This window comes from Papio anubis, chromosome 1, assembly GCF_008728515.1.
Source record: "Papio anubis isolate 15944 chromosome 1, Panubis1.0, whole genome shotgun sequence".
Classification (NCBI taxonomy): Eukaryota; Metazoa; Chordata; class Mammalia; order Primates; family Cercopithecidae; genus Papio; species Papio anubis.
In genome coordinates, this window is record NC_044976.1 from 18,787,918 (window position 1) to 18,811,591 (window position 23,674).

General features: G+C 50.4%; 1 protein-coding gene across 1 annotated transcript; it reads left to right on the forward strand.

Moving 5' to 3' along the window:
* Positions 1 to 466: 466 nt before the first annotated feature.
* Positions 467 to 3,035, forward strand: FAM43B (family with sequence similarity 43 member B). Its single transcript, XM_017952965.3, has one exon. The coding sequence runs from the start codon at positions 996 to 998 to the stop codon at positions 1,983 to 1,985; it is 990 nt and encodes a 329-aa protein (XP_017808454.1). The 5' UTR covers positions 467 to 995; the 3' UTR covers positions 1,986 to 3,035.
* Positions 3,036 to 23,674: the final 20,639 nt, after the last annotated feature.

Genomic DNA, 23,674 nt, shown 5'->3' on the forward strand with positions numbered 1-23,674 from the left:
GCGAGGGGCACTGCCAGCCACTGGAGCAGTGGCCAGGTCTCTCAGCTCAGGCCCAGCGGTCTAGCCCACGACCTTGGAGGAACCTGGGAGAAAGCTTCACCAAGTGACAGTACTTTTCCACTGCACTGCTCGGCCACCTCGGCTGGCTTTGTGCTGTGCAGACCAGGCAAAGTGCGCCAGGCCGGCCCCTTCAGGAACCCACCCTAACTCCCACTCCCAGGGATGGGGGTAATGATATGCTGTGGGTGAGGGACTGCAGGAATCTTGGGGTGCGGGGGTTCCCGAATGCACCAGAGGGAGCTTGGAGGCCAGTAGCGAGGCCAAATAAATTAGCATAGACAAAGCCCTCCTGTATATTTCAGGGGATTCCTAGTACTTAACAGCCCTCTCTACCCCCACCCCTCCACTAATAATGATTAAACCCGTTCCACCGCGCCTGTGCAGGGTCCCGGGCAGCGCGAGCCTGCGCGGGGGAGGGGAGAAGAGGGCAAGGGGAGGGGACAAGAGAGCTAGCGGTCCCGCCCGGTGATGTAGGCAGCCGGGGGAGGTGGAGCCGCGACGCCTGAAGGAGTTCCCACCGCAGCCGCGCTCTCGGTCTGCCCCACCGAGCAGCCGCCAGAGGCTCCGGCGACCCAAATTGCGGCAGCAGGGACGGCGGAAATCCCACTGTTTGGGCCTGGGGGGCGTCCAGCCCAGCCCACCCCCAGCCCCGGCCCCTCCTCGCTTCCCAGACGGCTGGAGCCACTCCCGGGAAAAGCTGTTCCCAGCCACTCGGCCGCCGTCCGGCACCTCGGCTGCCGGCCCGGCTGGGCACCGGGCATCTGCGAAGCTTGCCCTGCCTGGCACTGGGCATCTCCGGGCACTGACTGTCTCCGGCGCTGCCCGGCTTCTCGCGACTCCAGAGCGGTGGACTTCTGCGCGCCTTTCCTCCCCCGGCCTCCTGACAGGACGCCGGTGAGCTCCCCGCGCCCCCAGCCCTTTTGGCCGCCGCCGCGATGCTGCCCTGGAGACGTAACAAATTCGTGCTGGTGGAGGACGAGGCCAAGTGCAAGGCGAAGAGCCTGAGTCCGGGGCTCGCCTACACGTCGCTGCTCTCCAGCTTCCTGCGCTCCTGCCCGGACCTGCTGCCCGACTGGCCGCTGGAGCGCCTGGGCCGCGTGTTCCGCAGCCGGCGCCAGAAAGTGGAGCTCAACAAGGAGGACCCGACCTACACCGTGTGGTACCTGGGCAACGCCGTCACCCTGCACGCCAAGGGCGACGGCTGCACCGACGACGCCGTGGGCAAGATCTGGGCTCGCTGCGGGCCGGGCGGGGGCACCAAGATGAAGCTGACGCTGGGGCCGCACGGCATCCGCATGCAGCCGTGCGAGCGCGGCACCGCCGGGGGTTCGGGGGGCCGCAGGCCGGCGCACGCCTACCTGCTGCCGCGCATCACCTACTGCACGGCGGACGGGCGCCACCCGCGCGTCTTCGCCTGGGTCTACCGCCACCAGGCGCGCCACAAGGCCGTGGTGCTGCGCTGCCACGCTGTGCTGCTGGCGCGGGCGCACAAGGCGCGCGCCCTGGCCCGCCTGCTCCGCCAGACCGCGCTGGCGGCCTTCAGCGACTTCAAGCGCCTGCAGCGCCAGAGCGATGCGCGCCACGTGCGCCAGCAGCATCTCCGCGCGGGGGGCGCCGCCGCCTCGGTGCCCCGCGCCCCGCTGCGCCGCCTGCTCAATGCCAAGTGCGCCTACCGGCCGCCGCCGAGCGAGCGCAGCCGCGGGGCGCCGCGCCTCAGCAGCATCCAGGAGGAGGACGAAGAGGAGGAGGAGGACGACGCGGAGGAGCGAGAGGGAGGAGCCCCCCAGCACGAGCGGCCGGAGGTGCTCAGCCTGGCCCGGGAGCTGAGGACGTGCAGCCTGCGGGGCGTCCCGGCGCCCCCACCGCCCGCTCAGCCCCGCCGCTGGAAGGCCGGCCCCAGGGAGCGGGCGGGCCAGGCGCGCTGAGAGCGGAAGGACAGGACTCGCGGCCCCAGGCCCGGCCCGCCAGACTCACAGCCTCCAACCCCGGCCCTGCCCGCTTCGGCTGCCCCGGCCCCCGGCCCGTGTCTCCCCCGTGGTCTCCGTGTTGTCCTCCCCGCCGCCTCATTTTGGCTCAGGGTGATGCCTGATACGCCCTTCGTTATTGGGGGGTGTTCATCTCTCCCCACACCCGGAGTTGCCCGGGCCTGCCATTGTGGACCCACCCCCTATGCTTTACACCCAGTCTCTGCCCACAGACCTCATTCCCTCCCAAAACATCCTGTCAAGGGAGGAAGTTTCCAGAAATCAGGAGGGTGGGTTTGGACCCTGGGCAGGGTGGAGGCAGTGACCCTGCCCTTGGTCCCTCTAGCTTTCTTCCCTATGGAAAAAAAATAAATGACCCTGGAGAGGCATTCGTGTAGAGGAAGAATCTAGCAGTCTGGGAGAATTGGGGCTGGGCCAGTGGTGGGCAGAGTCCACTGCCATACACACGGAGGAATTCGCAGGCCCAAGCCCCGCCTCTCTACGCCTTGGAGGACTCCTGGGACTTCACTGCTCTGCCTCTGGAGAACACTGAGACAGTCCCACCGACGTTCAAACAACAGGTTAGGCCAGGTAACAGCCCTGCACCAGGCCACTGCCCACGCCTCTGCCCAGGCACCCCCGCGGGATTCCTTGCCCGTCCCATCTCTGCAGACGGATGTATGTGGTCCCCTCCTAGGTGCCCCGCAACCAGGACCAAGATGGGGCTTCCAAAGGAGGTAAGGAGAACCTTTGGCAGGTGCTTGGGGACACTGACTACCTAGAAAGTAGGCACAGCAGAGATACTCCCAAGTCGAGGCTAGTCACAGCAGGTGGGTCCTGACAGCAGCGGATTCTCCCAGCAGGATGAGGAAGGAGGGTGTGTTAACCCAACCAAGGGAGTGGGCCCCCCGCCCCGCCCAGGTGTCTTCGCGAGACCACAAAAAGCCCAAAGATCTATGTGTCACTGATCATTGTAAATAAAGTGGACCTGCTTTTTCAGCCCTGTCACTACTCCTGTGTTGTGTTTAATGCCAGGCCTGCTGGGGGTGAAAAAATGGATTGAGGGTCAGATAAGCCACAGGTGAGCCTGTATAGCTCCCCCTGGTTACCATCAGAACCCTGAAAGTAGCTCTTCTGAGCAGCTCGAGCCAACCTCAGGATTAGGACGGGGGCTGGGGACTGCTGCCAAAAAGCTGTTCCTTAATATTGGAGGAGGAGGCAGTAACTTCTGCCTTGTCTGGAAATCACATGCGCCAGGCTCCCTGGAGGGACGTCGGCTGTCTGTCTCAGCCTCCCAGAATGTCTGTATGCTGGGCACTCAGATGCAGGTGTCTGGAACATTTGTCAGGGAGGGAGCACTGGTTGAGGGCTTCTCATAAGCATGTATTCATATCTCTGAGAAGGTTCATGTGTATATCAGAGCATATAGTATAGACTGTGTGTGCGCCTTCAGGGATGAGTGCAGAGCAGGTTGTAAGAGAATGGGGTGGGCAGCCCAATTTTCTTTCAGAGGCTCTGGAGAAACCTGTCCAGACCCTGTGGCAGCGTGAGACTTCAGCTGGGTATCTTCTTTATTCCTGTGCTGAGCTGGGCACTGATCCCAGAGTTATCCAGAACCCAAAAGAGTGGCCTCTGCCATTGCCAGTAATCAGAATGGTTCTGTTTCCTGCAACTGCCAGGAAATATGACAGCACTGCCATCTCGCCCTGCAGAACCCAGGCATCTTGCCCTGCAGAACCCAGACAGTGTCAGGGGCTTTGGAGGGAAAAGCTGGGGTTGACTCCGTGTGTCAGGAGTAACAAGAACCCACTGGGCAAGGTCTCCCCGCATGTTCTCTGCCTCCCTCTTACACATTGCCAGGACTTTTGTTGGTGTTTCTCCCCACTTGCAGAAAAAAAGGAAGTGGGAAGATGTGAGACCTAGGAAAGGACGATGGACTGCAGGGCAGCCTCTGATGTGGCTGACAACCTCAGACCTGTCTAGGAACAAGATCACGGCCTGCCTTCTTCAATCAAATTCATGCAGCAGATAGTTTCGAACTGCTAGGCACTGGGAGGTCCAGGAAGCCCTCTCTTGTTCTCACATTAGCAATGAGATACATATAATTAAAGGAGCTGTTACTGTATAATAATTCACAGGTCAGGCACAGTGTCTCATGCTTGTAATTCCAGCACTCTGGGAGGTTGAGGCAGGAGGATTGCTTGAGCCCGGGAGTTTGAGGCTGCAGTGAGCTATCATCACGCCACTGCACTCCAGCCTGGGGGATGGAGTGAGACCCTGTCTCTAAAATAATAATAATAATAATGATGATTTACAAGCCTGCTCCCAGCTCCCAGCCTCAGCCCCTGCTCTTCCATGGTTCACCAGCAGCCTCTCAACACACAGACACACACACACACACACACACCACACACACACAGTCTCTCGCCTTCCCTCACTCATGCTATGTTCTCTAGACCTGGAATTAAAAGGCCTGGGTGAGAGGAGTCCTCTCTGAGCCTCCTATTAAACAAAGGGGAAATAGGGATAGTATCTCCTCTTACGACCTCACCTGCTGGTGTAAGTATTAAATAGAGTCATGTCTGTGAAACCCTTCTGTAAATAAGAAAATGCCCAGTACACGTGAAGAACAACCACTCCAACTCCTGTCTCCCTGGTGAGAGTGGCTGTAAGTTTTGCTGACCACATCTCCGTTATCAGTGTGTATGATGGACTGAGGGACAGGTGAGCCACTGGTGAGCCTGTATAGCTCCCGCTGCTGGGCTGCAGAGTTGGGTGTATGGGACTGCTCCAGCCACAAGGCCCCTGGTGGCATTGCTATCCAGGGGAGAAGGGGCATCTCCTGGGCACCCACACATGCCTTTGTCTTTGCATTTACTCGACATTCTCCCTGATCTTAGGCACAAGATAGCAAAATGAACCCTGAATCAGTGGTCAGGTGGGTCAACCCCTGTGTCTCTCCCAATGTCAGATTCCCCACCTGTGAAATGAAAATGGGAGTGGAGTGGATCAGTGGTTTTCAAACCACATTCCTCCTGTCCTAGACTTTTCAGGGGTGCCCCAGGAGCTGCTGTGGGGAGTGATGGGGAGATGCAGTAGGGAGACCCCTGCCTCGCTTTAACTAGAGCAGTAGGTATTACCTGTTTGGGGGTTCTGTGATTCCATTTGAATAATGGCATTTACAGATTTTTGAAACAATTGAAATCACTGAGCGAGAGGCTTTCTAAACCTTCCCTTCCAGCCCTGAGGCTTTACGGCCTGTTGGGCTGACTGGGTGTGAGAAGTATTACTGGAGCAGGTCAGAGATTCTCAAATGTGGTGGCAACACAGGGCTTTTCAAGAACGACAGGCAGCCAAGGACGATGCAGAAATGTGTCCCCCAGGGAAGCCAGCAACTTGGGGTCAAGACTCTTCCTCGGACCTTCGGGACCTATCTCCATCTCTTCTGATCCTACTCCAGCAGGGGTGGGCTGTGAGCGATGTGACATGTGACAGCACATAACTCACAAAATAAAGTCAGTTGGCCAAGCCACCAGTGCCATCCTGGCTGCCACTGCTCTACTTCTACCCTACAACCCTGCCATGCAGAACAGCTCGCTGCTTCCTAGACATCACCACACGTTCCCACCTCAGGCCTTTGCTCACGCTGTTCTCCCTCCCTGGAATGCCCTTCCCTTTGGCTACACATTTTCAAATCCTACCCTTTCTTCAAGGCACAGCACAAATTTCACCTCTTTGAAACTTGCCTTAACGCGTACCCCTTCTCCACTTCTGCCGAATCTGGTTGTGATCTCTCCTCTCAACCTCATACAGGTAGGTCTTGGGCTGTGCTTTCTCATGGTCCTCTTCATGTTTACCTTGGACTACTCTTTTTTATTTATTTTATTTATTTATTTTTTTGATGGAGTTTTGCTCTTATTGCCCAGGCTGGAGTGCACTGGCACAATCTTGGCTCACCACAACCTCCGCCTCCCGGGTTCAAGTGAATCTCCTGCCTCCACCTCCTAAGTAGCTGGGATTACAGGCATATGGCACCACGCCCAGCTAATTTTGCATTTTTAGTAGAGATGGGGTTTCTCCACGTTGGGCAAGCTGGTCTCGATCTCCCGACCTCAGGTGATCCACCCGCCTTGACCTCCCAAAGTGCTGGGATTACAGGTGTGAGCCACTGCACCCGGCTTGGACTACTCTTTGTGTATGAGTGTCTAATCTTTCATATTGATCCATCTTCATTTCCCCACCTCCTTCAGTACCTTGTCCACGGCAAGGCAGAGAGTCAGTGCTCAGTAATGATTTGTTGAATGAATACATGAATGAATGAGCCAGATGGAAGAGCCATCATAGGACAGGAAACCAAGTGGGTGGAGAAGCATTTCCTCTGCCAAGCTTCTGCCTGGAGATACTGAAGGAGAACTGTCCTCACACGCCCTGTTCAGATGGACGGCTATTCGTGGGGAAGAAGATCAGCAGCCGAAGAGATGAGGCCAGAGGAGGAAGCTGAAGCCTCTGTCCCTTGGGTCTGCTCCAGGTTCTACAGCCTCAGGACTGGGCCCCCTGACTCTCTTGGCTTATCCAGCCCACAAAACACAGCTGACACTCAAAACTGTAACAGCAGCTCTTGGCAATGGGCAACCACCCTCCAGACACACTGGCTGGGAGTTGCAGACTTGGAAAGAGTGTTGAGAGCACCGTCGTGACAGGTGCGGTTTATAATGTGACACACAGGCAGTCAAACCTGGGATTTGGCATCAGAGAGACCTGAATGCCAACCCCAGCACTGCCACCCGATGGCTGTATAACTTTGGGCAGGTTCCTGAAGGCTTTTGGAGCCTTGGTTTTCCAACTTTGAAAATAGAGGGCCAGGCACGGTGACTCACGCCTGTAATCCCAGCACTTTGGGAAGCCAACGTGGGCAGATCACCTGAGGTCAGGAGTTTGAGACCAGCCCGGCCAACACAGTGAAACCCCGTCTCTACTAAAAACACAAAAAGTAGCTGGGAATGGTGCAGGGCTCCTGTAATCCCAGCTACTCAGGAAGCTGAGGCAGGAGAATCCCTTCAACCCAAGAGGCGGAGGTTGCGGTGAGTCGAGATGGTGCCATTGCACTCCAGCCTGGGTGACAAGAACAAAACTCTGTCTCAAAAAAAAAAAAAAAAAGAAAGAAAGAAAGAAAGAAAGAAAATAGGGACAGGTGAGTTATTTATTTTTTTATTTTTATTTATTTATTTCTTTATTTTTCTGAGATGGAGTCTCGCTATGTCACCCAACCTGGAGTGCAGTGGCGCGATCTCGACTCACTGCAAGCTCCACCTCCCGGGTTCACACCACTCTCCTGCCTCAGCCTCCAGACTAGCTGGCACTACAGGCAACCATCACCACGCCCGGCTAATTTTTTTTTTTTTTTTTTTTTTTTTTTTTTGTATTTTTAGTAGAGACGGAATTTCACCGTGTTAGCCGGGATGATCTCAATCTCCTGACCTTGTGATCCACCTGCCTCGGCCTCCCAAAGTGCTGGGATTACAGGCGTGAGCCACCGTGCTTAGCCATTATTTATTTATTTTTGAAAGAGGATCTCTCTGTTGCCCAGGCTGGAGTACAGTGGTGCAATCTCAGTTTACTGCAACCTCTGCTTCCTGGGCTCAAGCCATCCTCCCACCTCAGCCTCCTGAGTAGCTGGAGTGCATGTTGCCACCATCCACCATGTCTGGCTAATTTTTTGTTTTGTTTTGTGTGTGGGGGGGGGGGTCATTTTTTTTATGGTTTTTTTGTGTGTGTGTGTGTGTGGTGTTTATTTTTATTTATTTTATTTATTTTTTGAGACAGGGTTTCACCCTGCTGCCCAGACTGGTCTCGAGCTCCTGAACTCAGCAATCCACCCACCACGGCATCCCAAAGTATTAGGATTACAGGCGTGAGCCACTGCGCCCAGTCTTTTTTTTTTTTTTAATGTTAATTTTTAAAATTTTTAGCACGATTAAATACTTTTTTTTTTCTGAGAAGGTCTCAGGCTGGAGTGCAGCGGCATGATCATGGCTCCTTTGCAGCCTTGACCTCCCAGACCAAAGCAGTTCTCCCACTCAGCCTCCCAAGTAGCTGGGACCACAGGCGTGTACCACCAAGCCAGCCAATTTTTTAATCAAGTCTTCATTGTATACGGTTGTTGGGGGAAATGATGTAAGGTATTACATTTGGATAATTTATTTAGCACAGTGCCAGATGCACACAGTAAGTGATGGCTATTGCTCTTCTGTTTATTGTTATCATTTTACCTGGAATTCTCCTAACAGACAGCTCTAGGATGAGGAAGGAGATCAGGTGGCTGGTCACTGAGACACTAAATATGTTGTTTGTTTATGCTCAGGATGGTTATTCACCTAAAGTTCCTTTCATCTCTAAACCAATAGATTGCCGTATTAACAATTTCTCTCTCATTGTTCAACCTACATAAGCCTGGTACACCAGGTCAGAGATACGATATATTATACTTCTTGTATATCCTTTTTGCCTTGGCACCCAGCACAATGCCAGGCACACAGTACACACTCAGAGGTGAATAAATGAATGATTGCATGAAGGATTCACTGCTGCCAACAGCAATGTGGGCACACAACCTTCCCTGCCAAGGTCTTCCAATGGCTGGGGTGCCTCTTCTTTGTGACAAATGTATTTGCTTCCCTTCCTGGTCCGTTTGCCCTGAATTTCAGGTGAAGAAGAGGATGCTTTTGGCTGAGGGGAAGAACAGCAGAAAAGCATCGGGTGGCTGGCGTGCAGATCTGGCAGGTCTCCAGGCCAAAACTGTTCCCTCTCCCCCTTTGCTCCACTCCTGCCTGTCCTCAGAGTACATATGGGTTTTATCAGCTGATCCAGAGTGACTGATGTGCATCAGCCCTTAACAGTCGGAAGGAGGTTGGGTGGGCAAGGATCGGAGGGGAAGCTGAAGTCCAAGCCGCCAAAGAGGAGACCTCAGTTGGGAAGATGGGACCAATAGTCCTACGTGCCAGGAACCCTTGACCAAAAAATCCAAAGGAGCTGGACTGTACTAGAAAGGTCAGGAAGACTCTTGTGTTTGCCTGGGCAGCGTCCATGCAATCCTCCTTTACACTGGAGACTGCCTCCTCTCCCTCCTAGGCACACAACCAAACTCCCTCTCTGGTCCCTCCTACTTAGATGTGATCATGTGACTGAGTTCTGACCAATAGAATTGATGCATGCCACTCTCAGGCCTGGATCCTAAAAAGCATGACCTACCCAGCCTGGACAACATAGTGAGACCCAATCTCTACAAAAAATTTTTTAAAAATTAGCCAGGCATGGTGGCGTGCATCTGTAGTCCTAGCTACTTGGGAGGCTTGAGCCTGGGAGTTCCAGGCTTCAGTGAGCTACATTCGCACCACTCCACTCCAGCCTGGGTGACAGCGCAAGACCTTGGCTCAAACAAACAACAACAACAAAAAAAGCATGATTTTTATTTCCCTGCCTGCCTCTGGATGTTATCCCCTAGGGTTTTCTTGGAAGCTACATATTAAAGATGACAGAGCCCCTCTATCAGCCTGGGTCTCTGAGTGACCACATGAAGTAGAGCCCTGCCCCTGCCACCATTGGAAGCAGAAATAAATCGTATTGTGTTCGGTCACTAACATGTTGTGGTTGTTTATTGCAAGCACATTGCTTACCTTGACTAACACTCTCTCCTTGTAACCCACTACCCTAATGTTTCTGGTGAAATCACCCATTCCCTACTCCCAGTCCCTGGAGGCCAATGGAGGGGACTCCACATGGGCTCCGGGGCAGGACATGTGACCCATGCGATGTCTGATTCAGTCCTGGCCCGTCAGGATAGCCCATCTCCTTAGCCACGGAGGTTGATTCAGGATAGGCCGTATGACACCGTCAGAGCTGGTGGGACTTCGTTCTGGGATTTTTGTTGAAACTGTTGGGAAGAGAGATGCTCACTTTCTGCCAGAGTTGCTGAGAAGGTGGGAGGTGTGCTGGTGCTGCTGGCAGCCTTCTTGCCAACATGAGGGGAGGGCATCTGAGAAGGAGGCCAGCACAGTGGAAAGCAGAGACCATGTCCATGGCACTGCTTGAGCCCCTGGATCCCACTGAGCCTGCCCAGATCTGCCCTTGGAGTTTTCAGCTCCTTGAGCCAATAAGTTGCACTTTTTGGCCGGGCGCGGTGGCTTACGCCTGTAATCCCACCACTTTGAGAGGCCAAGACAGATGGATCACAAGCTAAGGAGTTTGAGACCAATCTGGCTAACATGGTGAAACCCCGTCTCTACTAAAAATACAAAAAATTAGCCAGGTGTGTGGCATGCACCTGTAGTCCCAGCTACTCGGGAGGCTGAGGCAGGAGAATTGCCTGAGCTCAGCAGGCAGAGGAGGTTGCAGTGAGCCGAGATCGCACCACTGCACTCCAGCCTGGGCGACAAAGCGAGACTCTGTTTAAAAAAAATAAAAGTTGCACTTTTTGCTTAGGCCAGTGTGAGTTGGGCGTTCTGTCCCTGTGTCTGGGAGAACCCTAGTCCCACAATTGCTGTTCTCATCCGATCCCTGTTCTGAAAAAGTAAAGTCACTGAAAGGCTTCAGGGGACCCATCACATTGCCTGATTATAAGACAACCAGCCAGCACATGGGATCTGAAAGCCCCAGGCCCTTTCTCTGTCTGGGGTCACCTGGCTGCCCCTCGCACACTTTCCCAGTCTCTGCATTATGGACTGGCTTCCTTCCTCCTTCCCTGTTCAGAGCACCCATCCCCTTGTGCCTTCCCTCAGCACGTGGCTCTGATGCTGACTTCACACACCTCTTCAGTTCAGTCCAACCAAAGCCTGTGACCTCTGTTCAAGTGCAAAGGCATGAAGCTGATTGGTGGTCACCTGGTGGTCACAGCCCAGCCTCTGGGTGGTCCTCAGATCAGGGGTCCACCCTGATCTACTCAGCTGCAACTGGGAAGTGAGTTCATTGGCTATAAATTGGGCTTGCTTAACCAATCTCTTAGGGGACCTACGACAGGGAGGGGCACTGCTGAGGATGCAGGATGAGCTGAACAGGCTGATCTTGGAGCCCAAACCTGGGACTGCCTGCTACTCATTCTGGGACATGGGCAACTCCCTTCACTGCTTCAGTCTCCATTTTCTCTGCAATATGGGGGTAATAATCCCCGCTGTTCCTGCCTCAAGGATTCTTCTGAGGGGCCACTCAAAGGAGAGGAAATGCAAGAGGACTTTGAAAAGCATCAAGTGCTATGAAGAGGCAGGGGCAGGATGATTCCTTACTGGCTCTAAGACAAGAAAGCTGGAGCGAGGCAGTAACTTACTTACTGGCCTTCCTTAAAGGCTCTTGCCTGCAGGATGAAGACCCCTGCCAAGGAAGCAAGCAAGACTGTGGGAGGGAGGTTTAAAATGGGCATCTGCAGGGATTTCCTGGAGGGAGAACATCACGGGGAAACAGCTTGCTGAGCTCCAACAATAAACTCCCCAACCCCCCACCACCCCCATCATGGGCTCAGGGGTGATGGGTACATCCCCATCTGCAGTCAGAGGAATGGCTAGGAGGTCCCAGAAGACCCTTGCAGCTGGAGCGTCTCATGCCCTAATCACGCCCGTGATCTCATATCCCACAGGAATACAGAATGTGATCATTCTGCAGCCTTCGAGATGGGGGTGGAGATGCACCGAGGGGAGGGGGACATCCTCGTAAAATCAGACTGGGTCCTGCCCACTCCCATTCCTCTACTTCTCTCAATCTGCAAAGGACAGAAGACCGAGAGATCGTGCATCACATCAACCCTCTGCCAAAATTCCACTGATACGCGCAGGCCCAGATGGCTGGCTGGGCCCTGGGATGTCTCCTGATCTCCTTGGGGACGCATACGTGGGGGATGACAACCATGGGGTTAGGCGTGGCCCAGGGAGCAGTGCATGCTGTCAGTGGCCAGTAGATGTCTGCAAGGATGTTTTCCCGGCAGTTTGACTCCTTAGAGATGTATTAAGTTCTCTTTCTAAGATGATAAAAGAAAAAAAAAAAAAGCAATACATTTTTATTTGAAACCAGTGAAACAGTAGCTATTAAGACAAAATGGGCCAGGCACAGTGGCTCACACCTGTAATGTCAACATTTTGGGAGGCCGAGGAGGGTGGATCACTTTAGGCCAGGAGTTCAAGACAAGTCTGGCCAAAATGGTGAAACCCCATCTCTACTAAAAATATAAAAATTAGCCAGATGTGGTGGTGGGTGCCTGTAATCCCAGCTACTCGGGTGGCTGAGGCAGGAGAATCGCTTGAACCCAGGAAGCAGAGGTTGTAGCGAGCTGAGATTGTGCCCCTGCACTCCAGCCTGAGCGACAGAGTGAGACTCCATCTCAAAAATAAAAAATGAATAACCTTCCCTTATCCCCTCTCCACTCCCCATTCCTCATTCCCCACACCTGTAGCACACACACACTCCTAGGTTACTCCTCTTACAGCCTGGAGTTTATCCTCCTCCACTTTTCCCCATATTCGTGAATATGTTGCCCAGGCTGGAGTGCAATGGTGTGATCTCGGCTCACTGCAACCTCCGCCTCCCTGGTTCAAGCAATTCTCCTGCCTCAGCCTCCCAAGTAGCTGGGATTACAGGCACCCACCACCACACCCACCTAATTTATTTTGTATTTTTAGTAGAGATGGGGTTTCACCATGTTGGCCAGGGTGGTCTCAAATTCCTGACCTCAGGTGATCCACCCACCTCAGCCTCCCAAAGTGCTGGGAGTACAGGCATGAGCCACCGCGCTCAGCCCATTCTTCTTTGACTAGCTAGCTGCACAATGTATTAGACCATTCCCTGTTAATGTATGTTTCGATTGCCTCCTGTTCACAAAAATGTCTACTACGTGACTATTGCATGCACGCTTCCTGCAAGAAGGAGCAGAACATATCAAGCTGAAAATAAATGGGATCAAGAAGAGTTTACATGAATTCCTGGTGCCCCGTGTCTCAGCCAGAAGAGCCCTTAGAACCTGTGATCCAATCCCCTGGTTTACAGATAAGAAAAGGGACTTGTCCAAAGTCATATAACTCACTACTGAAAAAGCTGCGGCCAGAATTTAAGCTAGCTGACTCCTTGACGAATGTCCTGTTCCCTTTACAAAAACTGTTAAAATAAAAGTAGAAATTGATCCAAGAAAGGTTTTTTGTTTGTTTGTTTGTTTGTTTTGAGACAGGGTCTTACTCTGTCACACAGACTCAAGTATCATGGTGTGATCATAATTCGCTGTGGCCTTGACCTCCTAAGCTCAGGTGATCCTCCCACCTCAGCCTCCCAGAGAAAGGTTTATTTAATCTCACAGATGCCCAGACCTTAGGGGCCAAGTTAGGAAGTGGGTTGTACTCAAAGCTCAAGGGAGTTAACGGCAAAAGGATAAGGCCTCACTTGATGTTCTTCCTCCCACCGCCCTTACCCAGCATTTTTCTCCCAACACTCCAAGCTTATTTCTGCCTCAGAGCCTTAGCACTTGCCATTCCTCCACCAGGACTACTCAGCCTTCAACTTTTGTATGGCTGCCTCTTTCCCACGCACGGATCTCAGCTCTAATGTCACTCCTCGGGGAGGCCCTCCTTGTTTCCAGCCTCTGCTTCCACTTGAAGCAGTCCTGACGCATCCGGCCCCTTCTGTCCCCTTCCTGTGCTTATTGTCTTCACCGCACTGTCACCATCTGAAATGATCTTGATCATGTCTTTGCTTCCTTGTTCATCAGCAGACTCCCCCATTGGAATAGAAGGCCTGTGAGTTACACATCCAGGCTTGGGAGGACGGTGCCTGGCACGCAGTAGGTGCTTAGTCAAGATTTGAAATAATGGAGCCTGGGTGTCCTGACTGCTGGTCCAGGGGTGCCTGCTCCCTCCATGCCTATTAGTGTCTTTGCTACATCAGGGCTGCAGAGGCGGGTGGCCCAGCTCCTGGTGAGAGCTCCTTCTGCGGAGGTTGGGGAAGAAGTAGGGCCCCTATAAGGATTCAAAAGCCTCCAGGTGGTAAGTCAAGTGTGTTCTTTCTTTTCTTTTCTTTTCTTTTCTTTCTTTTTTTTTTTTTCTTTTTTTTTTTTTTTTTTTTTTTTTTTTTTTTTTTTTTTTTTTTTTTTTTTTTTTTTTTTTTTTTTGAGATGGAGTCTCACTCTGTACCCAGGCTGGAGTCAGTGGGCATGATCTCAGTCTCCAGCTCCTGCAACCTCCTCCCAGGAGGTTCAAGTGATTGTCCGGCCTCAGCCTCCCTAGTAGCAGCTGAGATTACAGGCACGTGCCACCAAGCCCAGCTAATTTTTGTATTTTTAGTAGAGAAGAGGTTTCACCATGTTGACCAGGCTGACCTCGAACTCCTGACCTCATGATCCCCCTGCCTCAACCTCCCAAAGTGCTGGGATTACAGGCGTGAGACACCGTGCCCGGCCCAGGACGATATTCTTTCTCCACCTGCCAAGCCGAGGCCAGAGTCTAGAGTCATGGCCCTAGGGTGTCTCTGAATCCTCTCCTAGACACTCTGGGGCCACCACCTCTGTCTGCTGCCTCCACCTTGGTCCCCAAACCCCATAGGTATGCTTCAAGCCGGAGTTGACAGTGGTCTCATGGCATCTCCTCTCTCTGCCTCAAGCCGCTTCTTCTTTCCTTGTCCCCCAGCTGCCCCTTCTCCTGCCCACAGGCATCCCTGGTGCTTGATCCAAGGAGGGGAGCAAGTGGGGATGGGGACCTAGAGGCCTTCTCCTCTGGGAATGTGATGTGCACCGCTGGCTTGGCGTTCTCCGTTACCAGTGCACAGGGCAGTCTTAGCCAAGCCCCTTCACCTCTCAGAACTTTGTCTCCTCTTGAAAATGAGGGACAGGGCTGGGTGCAATAGCTCACGCCTGTAATCCCAGAACTTTGGGAGGCTGAGGTAGGAGAATCACTTGGCCCCAGGAGTTCACGACCAACCTGGGCAACATAGTGAGACCTCATCTCTACCAAAAATTTAAAAAAATTAGCCAGATGTGGTGGTGCATGCCTGTGTCCCAGCTACTCAGGAGGCTGAAGTGGGAGGTCAAGGCTATAGTGTGGTATGATTTCACCACTGCATTCCAGCCTGAGTGGCAGAACAACACCCCGTCTCAAAAAAAAAAAAAAAAAAAAAAAGAAAAAGGAAATGTCCGTTGGATGACTCTAAAGCTTGGACACTCAAAAGTTGCTACCTGATAATTGCATTTATCCTTCAAAACTGGAAAAGAGGAACGAGGCTCCTTTCTGTGTCTTTTTTTTCTTTCTTTCTTTTTCTTTTTGTTTCTTTTTTTTGTTTTGTTTTGAGACAGAGTCTTACTCTGTCTCCCAGGCTGGAGTGCAGTGGCACGATCTCGGCTCACTGCAACCTCTGCCTCCCGGGTTCAAGCGATTCTCATGCCTCAGTCTCCCGGGTAGTTGGGATTACAGGTCCACATCACAACACCTGGCTAATTTTTTGTATTTTTAGTAGAGACAGGGTTTCACCATGTTGGCCAGGCTGGTCTCGAACTCTTGACCTCAGATGATCCACCCACCTCGGCCTCCCAAAGTGTTGGGATTACAGGCGTGAGCCACCGTGCCCAGCCTCCTTTCTGTGTCTTACATGAAAAGCAATCAGGTCCTGGGTGGAAAAGAGACTGGAAGAATAGGCTGCCCTGTGGAAGAGGATAGCATGTAAGTGACACGGCACCATGACCTCTTGTCCAGAGGAAGCTTCTCGGCACTAATGGAGTCTGGGGCCTCGTCCAGAAAGATCCGGCATCCTGGGGTGGGGAGTTCCACCCTCCACAGCTTTCCCAGCAGGCAGAGGAGAGACATCTATCTAGGACCTAATGTGCTCTGGGAATTGGACTGCAGGCCAGGGTTCCACATCCCTCATTCATTCAACTTTCTTTCATTATTGAAATTGTTTTTACTGATATGTAATAGATATACATATTTGAGTGGGTACATGTGATCATTTGATACATATAGTAAAGATCAAATTAGGGTAATTGGGATGTCCATTGCCTTAAATATTCACATATTCTTCATGATAGGAATGCTGTAATTATTCTCTTCCGGTATTTTGAAATGTACAATAGATAAATGTTAACTATAGTCACTCTACTAATCTATCAAACACTAGGTCTTATTTTTTCTATCTAACTGTGTATTTGTACCTACCAATCAAGCTCTCTTCATTCCTCCTACCCCCGTGTCCTTCTTGGCCTCTGGTAACCACCAATCTACTCTCCGTCTCCATGAGCTCTACTTTTTTTTTCTTTTTTCTTTTATTTATTTATTTACTTTTTTTTTTTTTTTTAGACAGAGTCTGCTCTGTCACCCAGGCTGGAGTGCAATGGCGCCATCTCAGCTCACTGCAACCTCCACCTTCCGGGCTCAAGTGATTCTCCTGTCTCAGCCTCCCAAGTAGCTGGGACTACAGGTACATGCCATCACACCTGGTTATTTTTGTATTTTTAGTAGAGATGGGGTTTCACCATGTTGGTCAGGCTGGTCTCAAACTCCTGACCTGAGGTGATCTGCCCGTCTTGGCCTCCCAAAGTGCTGGGATTACAGGCATGAGCCACCACGCCCAGCCCAGATCTACTTCTCTTAACTCCCACATATGAGTGAGAATATGCAATATTTGTCTTTCAGTGCTTGGCTTATTTCACTTAACATAATGGCCTCCAGTTCCATCCACGTTGCTGCAAATAACAGGATTTCATTCTTTTTAAGGCTAAATAATATTCCACTGTGTATATAAACCACACTTTCTTTTTACTTCTTCTTTTTTTTTTTTTTTTTTTTTTTGAGATGGAGTCTTGCTCTGGCACCCAGGCTGGTATATAGTGGTGTGATCTCAGCTCACTGCAACCTCTGCCTCCCAGGTTCAAGTGAGTCTCCTTTTTCAGCCTCCCAGGTATCTAGGATTACAGGCGCCTGCCACCATACGTGACTAATTTTTGTATTTTTAGTAGAGACGGGGTTTCACCATGTTGGCCAGGCTGGTCTCGAACTCCTGAGCTCAAGAATATATCAAAAGCTCAAACAATTCGGTACCAAAAATAATAATAATAATAATTCTATTTAAAAATGGGCAAAAGATCTGAATAGACATTTCTCAAAAGAAGACCTACAAATGGCCAACAGATACATGAAAAGATGCTTAACATCACTGATCATAAGAAATGCAAATCAAAACTGCAATGAGATATCATTTCACCCTAGTTAAAATGGCTTTCGTCAAAAAGGCTGAGAATAATGGATGCTGGCAAAGATGGAGAAAGGAGAAGGCTTGCTTGCACACTGTTGGAGGTAACATAAATTAGTATAGCCACGATGGAAAAGAGAATAGAGATTTCTCAAAAACTAGAAATAGAACTACCATATGATCCAGTAATTCCACTATTGGGTATATATCCAAAAGAACAGGAATCAGTATATCAAACATATATCTGCACTCCCATGTTTATTGTAGCACTATTCACAATAACCAAGATATGGAATTAACTTTTTTTGATAAATATCCTATTGAGTGCCTACTACATGCCAGGCACTGTCCCAGTGTGGAGGAGAGAGTGGTGAATAAACCGCAGAAAGCCCTTTGCCCTTGGGGAGACACATCCTGGTGAGGAGAGACCAAAAATAAACAAGAGGTTTAATAAATGCATAAATCACACTAGAAATGACATGTGCTATTATGGTGAGGGGGGTGAGGAAAAGTAGAGAGGTGTAAGGAAAGTGAGTGCCTCTCCTCTCCCCTGGTCCCATGAAATGAAAAATTCCAAGATTATCAAATCTCTGGGCTAGGAACAGCAGTCATGGCAGAGACTAACTAGATGTTCACCAAACCCTTCACCTCTTCTTCCAGAGCCAAAGCAACACATTTCCCAGGTTCCTTTGCAGCTAGCTGCAGCCGTGTGACTAAGTTCTAGCCAATGGGATGTAAGACTCTTTCGAACCTGGCCCATAAATACTTCCCACTCCCTCAGTTTCCCCACCCCCTGAGCAAGACTTGTTCCGTCTTTCCCCATCTTCTAGCTGAATAGAGGGGACACTGAGGACCTAGAGAAGGGCAGAGCCACAGGTAGAAGGGGACTGGGTCCCTGAAGATCACATAGAGAGGCGACCCCCTGGCCCCCACCCGTTAAAGACTTTATGTGGGGGCATGGCTCATCACTGGACCTGAAGACCAGTGGGGCGGGGGTTGCAATCCATTTTAGGCAGCAAAGAGAAGCCAGGGGCTCTTAGGGATTTCTTTAAAGATTTCTCCATGCCACAGGTCTATTTTTTTCCCCCGATTTTCTCCCACCTGCTACTCCAAATCCCTCATTAACCTATTTATTTGTTCATTCAGTAAATATTTACTGAGCACCTAGTATATCCCAGGCACTGTTCTAGGTAATGGGGATACAGCAGTGCCTAGAACTGCTAGGCAACAACCCCAGCCCTTAAGAAGCTAGTAAGCAAGAACAGACAATAAACAAAATGATAAGAAAAGATCAACACCCGTGGGTTTTTTGTTTGTTTGTTGTTTTGAGACACAGTCTCACTCAGTCACCCAGGATGGAGTGAGTGGTGCAATCTCAGCTCACTGCAACCTCCACCTCCCAAGTTCAAGTGATTCTTCTGCCTCAGCCTCTCGAGTAGCTGGGATTACAGGCACATGCCACCATGCCCGGCTAATTTTTGTATTTTTAGTAGAGATGGGGTTTTGACATGTTGACAGGGCTGGTCTCGAACTCTTGACCTCAAGTGATCTGCCTGCCTTGGCCTCCCAAAGTGCTGGGATTACAGACATGAGCCACCTTGCCCGGCCAAGATCAACACCTGTGAAAAGAAGGGAAGGAAAAATAAGACTGTTGTTACAAACCCACTTTATAGATGAGAAATCTGCAGAACAAATGGGTTAGGTGACTTAAGCTAATATAATTTTGGCTAACTATAATAAAAGAAGTGCAGCTGAGAGCTCAAAGATGAACTTGATATCTTGCCATTTCACAAGGTGGTGTCTTGGTTCCTCCAGGTGAGGACTTAATTGCCTTTGGAAGACAGTGGAGATACTGAGGCTACGAGCAAAGGATTTCTGTTCCCCTCTGCCTTTAGTAGCTCTGGGTCATAGAGCAGATTTCTTGCCCTTTCTGAAGCTCAGTTTCCTCACCAGTAAAACATAGATAATAAAGTTCTAACCTCTGGCCAGGCGCAGTGGTTCACGCCTGTAATCCCAGTACTTTGGGAGGCTGAAGCAGGCAGATCATGAGGTCAGGAGATCGAGACCATCCTGGCTAACACAGTGAAAGCCGGTCTCTACTAAAAATACAAAAAATTAGCCAGGCATGGTGGCGGGCGCCTGTAGTCTTAGCTACTCAGGAGGCTGAGGCAGGAGAATAGTGTGAACCTGGGAGGCAGAGCTTGCAGTGAGCCAAGATCTTGCCACTGCACTCCAGCCTGGGCAACGGAGCGAGACTCCATAAATAAATAAAATAAAGTTCTAACCTCTGTGGTAGATTTCTTGGTAATGGCCCCAATAAACAAGTTTTCCCTTGTGTGGTCTCCTTTCACATTGACTCTGGGCTTGGCTGTGACTTCATTTGGTAATGGGACATCAACAAACACAACTCAAGCAACAGCTTGAAAAATGCCATAAGGCTCGCTATTGTGGAGCTCTGCCATCATGTGAAAGAAGCCCATGCTGGCCTGCTGGAGACATGCGTCCCAGCTGACAGTCAGCAGCAGCCACTAGACACATGAGTGAGGCCATCTTAGCCCCAGTTGTGCTGCTGGATGATTGCACATGAGCAACCCCAGAGAGACCAGCAAATGAACCACCCAGCTGAGCCCAATCCAAATTGCTGGCCTACAGAATTATGGGCCAAAAAAAATAGTTGTTCTTTTAAGCCACTAAGTTTTAAGGTGCCTTGGTATGCAGTAACAGATAATTGATTGGACAACTTCAAGGAGCATTTCTGAGGATTGAATGAGGAAATGCACCGAAAGCATATAAAATCTTTTTTGGCACAAAACAATAGCCCCAAAATATAGCTATTATTGTCACTATATCATTTAGAGCCAAGTTTCTTCATTTTTAGAACTCTGTTTACCTCTGTAGTTACTCAAGTATAAAATGATAGATACTGGAGAATTCTGTGGGGTCACCCTAAATCTGTCTATAGTGGCTGTGGGTTTGGGTGGTTAACAGTTGCCTTGGGTGGACATTAGTCTGACTACTCTTAAGTATGAAGAAGAAAAGAGTAGGGAGAAGAGAAGAATTTCATATAGTGAATCATCACTCCCACCAGGAGTCATTTAAGATCAAGGAACCAAGATTGGCACCTATAGTATGGGCTTTTTGGTCTCTTATGGAGCCCCAGAGATTGCCCTAAACTACACTTTGGGGGTTTCCTCTCTCCCTTCTTTCTGTGTATGTTTTTTGAACCTCTATTGTGTGCCAGACACAGATCTAGCTGCCCAGACAAAGCAGGATATAAGATAGACATTCATCTACCATTACAAACAGACAGTAAGCCCATAATTAATGTTACCAGACAGCAATAAGTGCTTGAAGAAAATTGAGCCAGGTAATGGAACAGTGATGAATGATGGAGTATGCAGTCAAGGAGGGCCTCTTGAAGGTGGTATTATTTGAAGACCCCAAGGAAGAGACATCCAGGTAGTGAGAGCAGCTTGTGCAAAGATCCTATAATGAGACTCACCTTGATATGTCTAAAATCTCCTTGGGACTAGATGTGGTTGGTGGACAGTGGGAAACTGGCAGGGGATGGGACCATGGAGGTGGGCAGGGCCAGGCTATGATGAAGGTTTGGGGTTCCAGTCTAGGCGTCAGAATACCTCTGGGATATTTATGTTTTGAAAAGTGCACTCAGGCCTATCCTGAGTCTTTAAAGGATAGGATTGGGAGGAGGATGCCATAGTGGAAAAAGCAGTAGAAGAGGAAGCAGGAGAACCAGTCAGCAAGCCCCTGAGAGGGTCCAGGTGAAAAATGATGGTATCTTGGACCAGGGTTCTAACATTGAAGATGGTGACAAGTGGGCGGATTCAAAACAGGTTTGTTTTTTATTGTTGTTTATTTCAATAGTTTTGGGGAAACAGGTGATGTTTGGTTACATGAATAAGTTCTTTAGTGGTGATTTCTGAGATTTTGGTGCACCCATCATCCAAGCAGTGCACACTGTACCCAATGTGTAGTCTTTTATTCCTCACCCCCTCCCACCCTTACCCCCAAGTCCCCATTGCATCATGCCTTTGTGTCCTCATAGCTTAGCTCCCACTTTGAAGTGAGAACATAAGATGTTTGGTTTTCCATTCTTTAGTTATTCACTTAGAATAATGGTCTCTGACTTCATCCAGGTTGCTGCAAATGCCATTATTTCATTCCTTTTTATGGCTGAGTAGTATTCCATAGTGTGTGATATATATATATCACACATCAGATATATATCACATTTTCATATATATGTGTATATATCACATTTTCATATATATATGTATATATAAAACCCATTATCTTTATCCACTCGTTGACTGATGGGTCAAAACAGGTTTTGAAGGTAGAGCCAGGGCATGGAGATAGATCGAATGTGGGGGTGAGGGAAATAAGGCATTCAGGGGCACTTCTCGACTTCTAGCCCAAGTAACTGGGTGACTTTAACCTGAAGCATAGACTGGGGTGGGGTGGGAACAGGTTCAGGGTTGAGTGAAAAGAGAAACAGAAGTTGCTTTAGACCTTCCTGCATTGAGAGGCTAATTAGACATCCAAGTGCAGAGGTCAAGTGGACAGTTGGATCCATGCAAGAGCCTCCAAGAGCAAGGCACACAGGTATGGGAATGATTATTCTAAAATGGCATCTCAAGCTATAACTGTGGATTAGATCACCTCGGAGAGAAGGAGCAAATGTAGACAGAAGCCAAGAGACCTTAAGACTGAGCTATGAGATGCTGCCCTGTTTGGTAGATGAGCAGAAAAGAAGGTAGGCAAGGATGGAGAAGGCAGAGAAGTAGGAGGAAAACCAGGAGAATATGGCATCCTAGAAGCCCAGTAAAGAAAATATCAGGAGGCTGAGGCTGGAAGATACTTGAGCCCAGGAGTTTGAAGTAACTTTGAGCTATGATCTTGCCACTGCACTCCAGTCTGGGCAACAGAGCAAGACCCTATCAAAGAAAGAAAGGAAGAAAGCAAGGAGAGGAGGGGAAGGGAGGGAAGGGGAGGAGGAGAAGAGAAGGTAAGGGAAGAAAAGGGAAGGGAAGGGGAGGGGTGAGGGGAGGAGAGGGGAAGGAGGAAGGAAGGAAGAAAGAAAGAAAGGAAGGAAAGAAAGTGAAAAGACAACAAGAAACAAGGAGTTAACACATCAGATAATCTTCAAAGTTGCAAATGATGGTGTCAGATCTTAGTAACAGCCATCTCAGCATCTTGCTGGGGATCAAAGCCTTAGCAGGAGCACATTAAAGAAAGGAAAGGAAACAGGAAACAGAGACAGAGAGAGGGGATTTCACTGTGAGCAGCTAAAAGAGGTGGAGGCTGGAGGGAGATTGAGGTCAAGGGAACCATCTTTAGTCGGTCTCTCATCCCTGTTCCAGCACATGGTCTGTTAAACACTAGAAAAGGCAGGCACCATGGGAGAAGCTGCAGGCACAGTGCAGCACATGACTGTCACCTCCTCAGGCCAAAAGGCCTTCTTCATTCTTCCTACCTAAAGTGGAACCCCTGTGCTAGTCCCTGTAATCCCTAAGATGTTCTTCCCAGCATCCTCCTTCATGAGTCCTGGAACAAGACCACATACCTTTGACCATCTTATCTATAGGGTATTTTCTCATTCATAGCTATAGGGAAAGAGAGTTGACAGAACCTCTGAGCCATCGTTCAAGCTGCTCCCTCTTCTTGGCATGCTCTTCTCTGCTCAACTCCTGCCAAACGACTCATCCTTCAAGATCCAGTTTACGTTTATGAAGTTGGAGAGGCCTCTCTGGGGAGACTGACTCTGAATTACTTGTTACCTCCTTCATTTGTAATTGAAGTCATGACTTGGCCTTAAAGGAAAAAACCCGAGTGCCCAAAGAACAACCTATGGGGGCCCTGACCCAGCCTGGGTGGTCAGAGAAGGCCTCCTGAGGAGCTGACATTTGACGTGAGCCCTGAAGGAAAGTGTTTCAGGGAAGAGCCTCCCTGGCTCCAGGAACAGCAAGCACAAGGGCCTGAGGCAGCAAGGCTTTCAGCGGATCTGGAGAAGTGATCTGGATAGTGATGGTTTGGGAGCCACAGCTTGTGCAGGGACATTTGAAAGAAATGGGGTGTGGAACGTCGAGGGAAGAAGACTGGGGGAGGGAACAGGGGTCCGGATGAGAGAGCCCTGTCCCCACAGTCTGCACGGTCTCAAAGCCAACACCCGGCAGAAAGCCTAGCTCCTTTCCGCAGCTCACACCCTGCATCCCTGAGCGGCCCCGGGGTCCAGTAGGGGGCGCACTCACCCTATCTGGGTGAATGTGCTTTACAAAGACCAATGGGGAGGAAGTGACCGGGGACCGCTCAGCTGGGCGGGAGTGGGTAGAAGAAGAGAAGAGGGACCAGGCCTTTCTCTCAGGGAGGCGAGGGCAGAGCAGGCCTGCTGTGTATGGGTCTTGGTCCTATTCATTGGCACCCTCTGGACA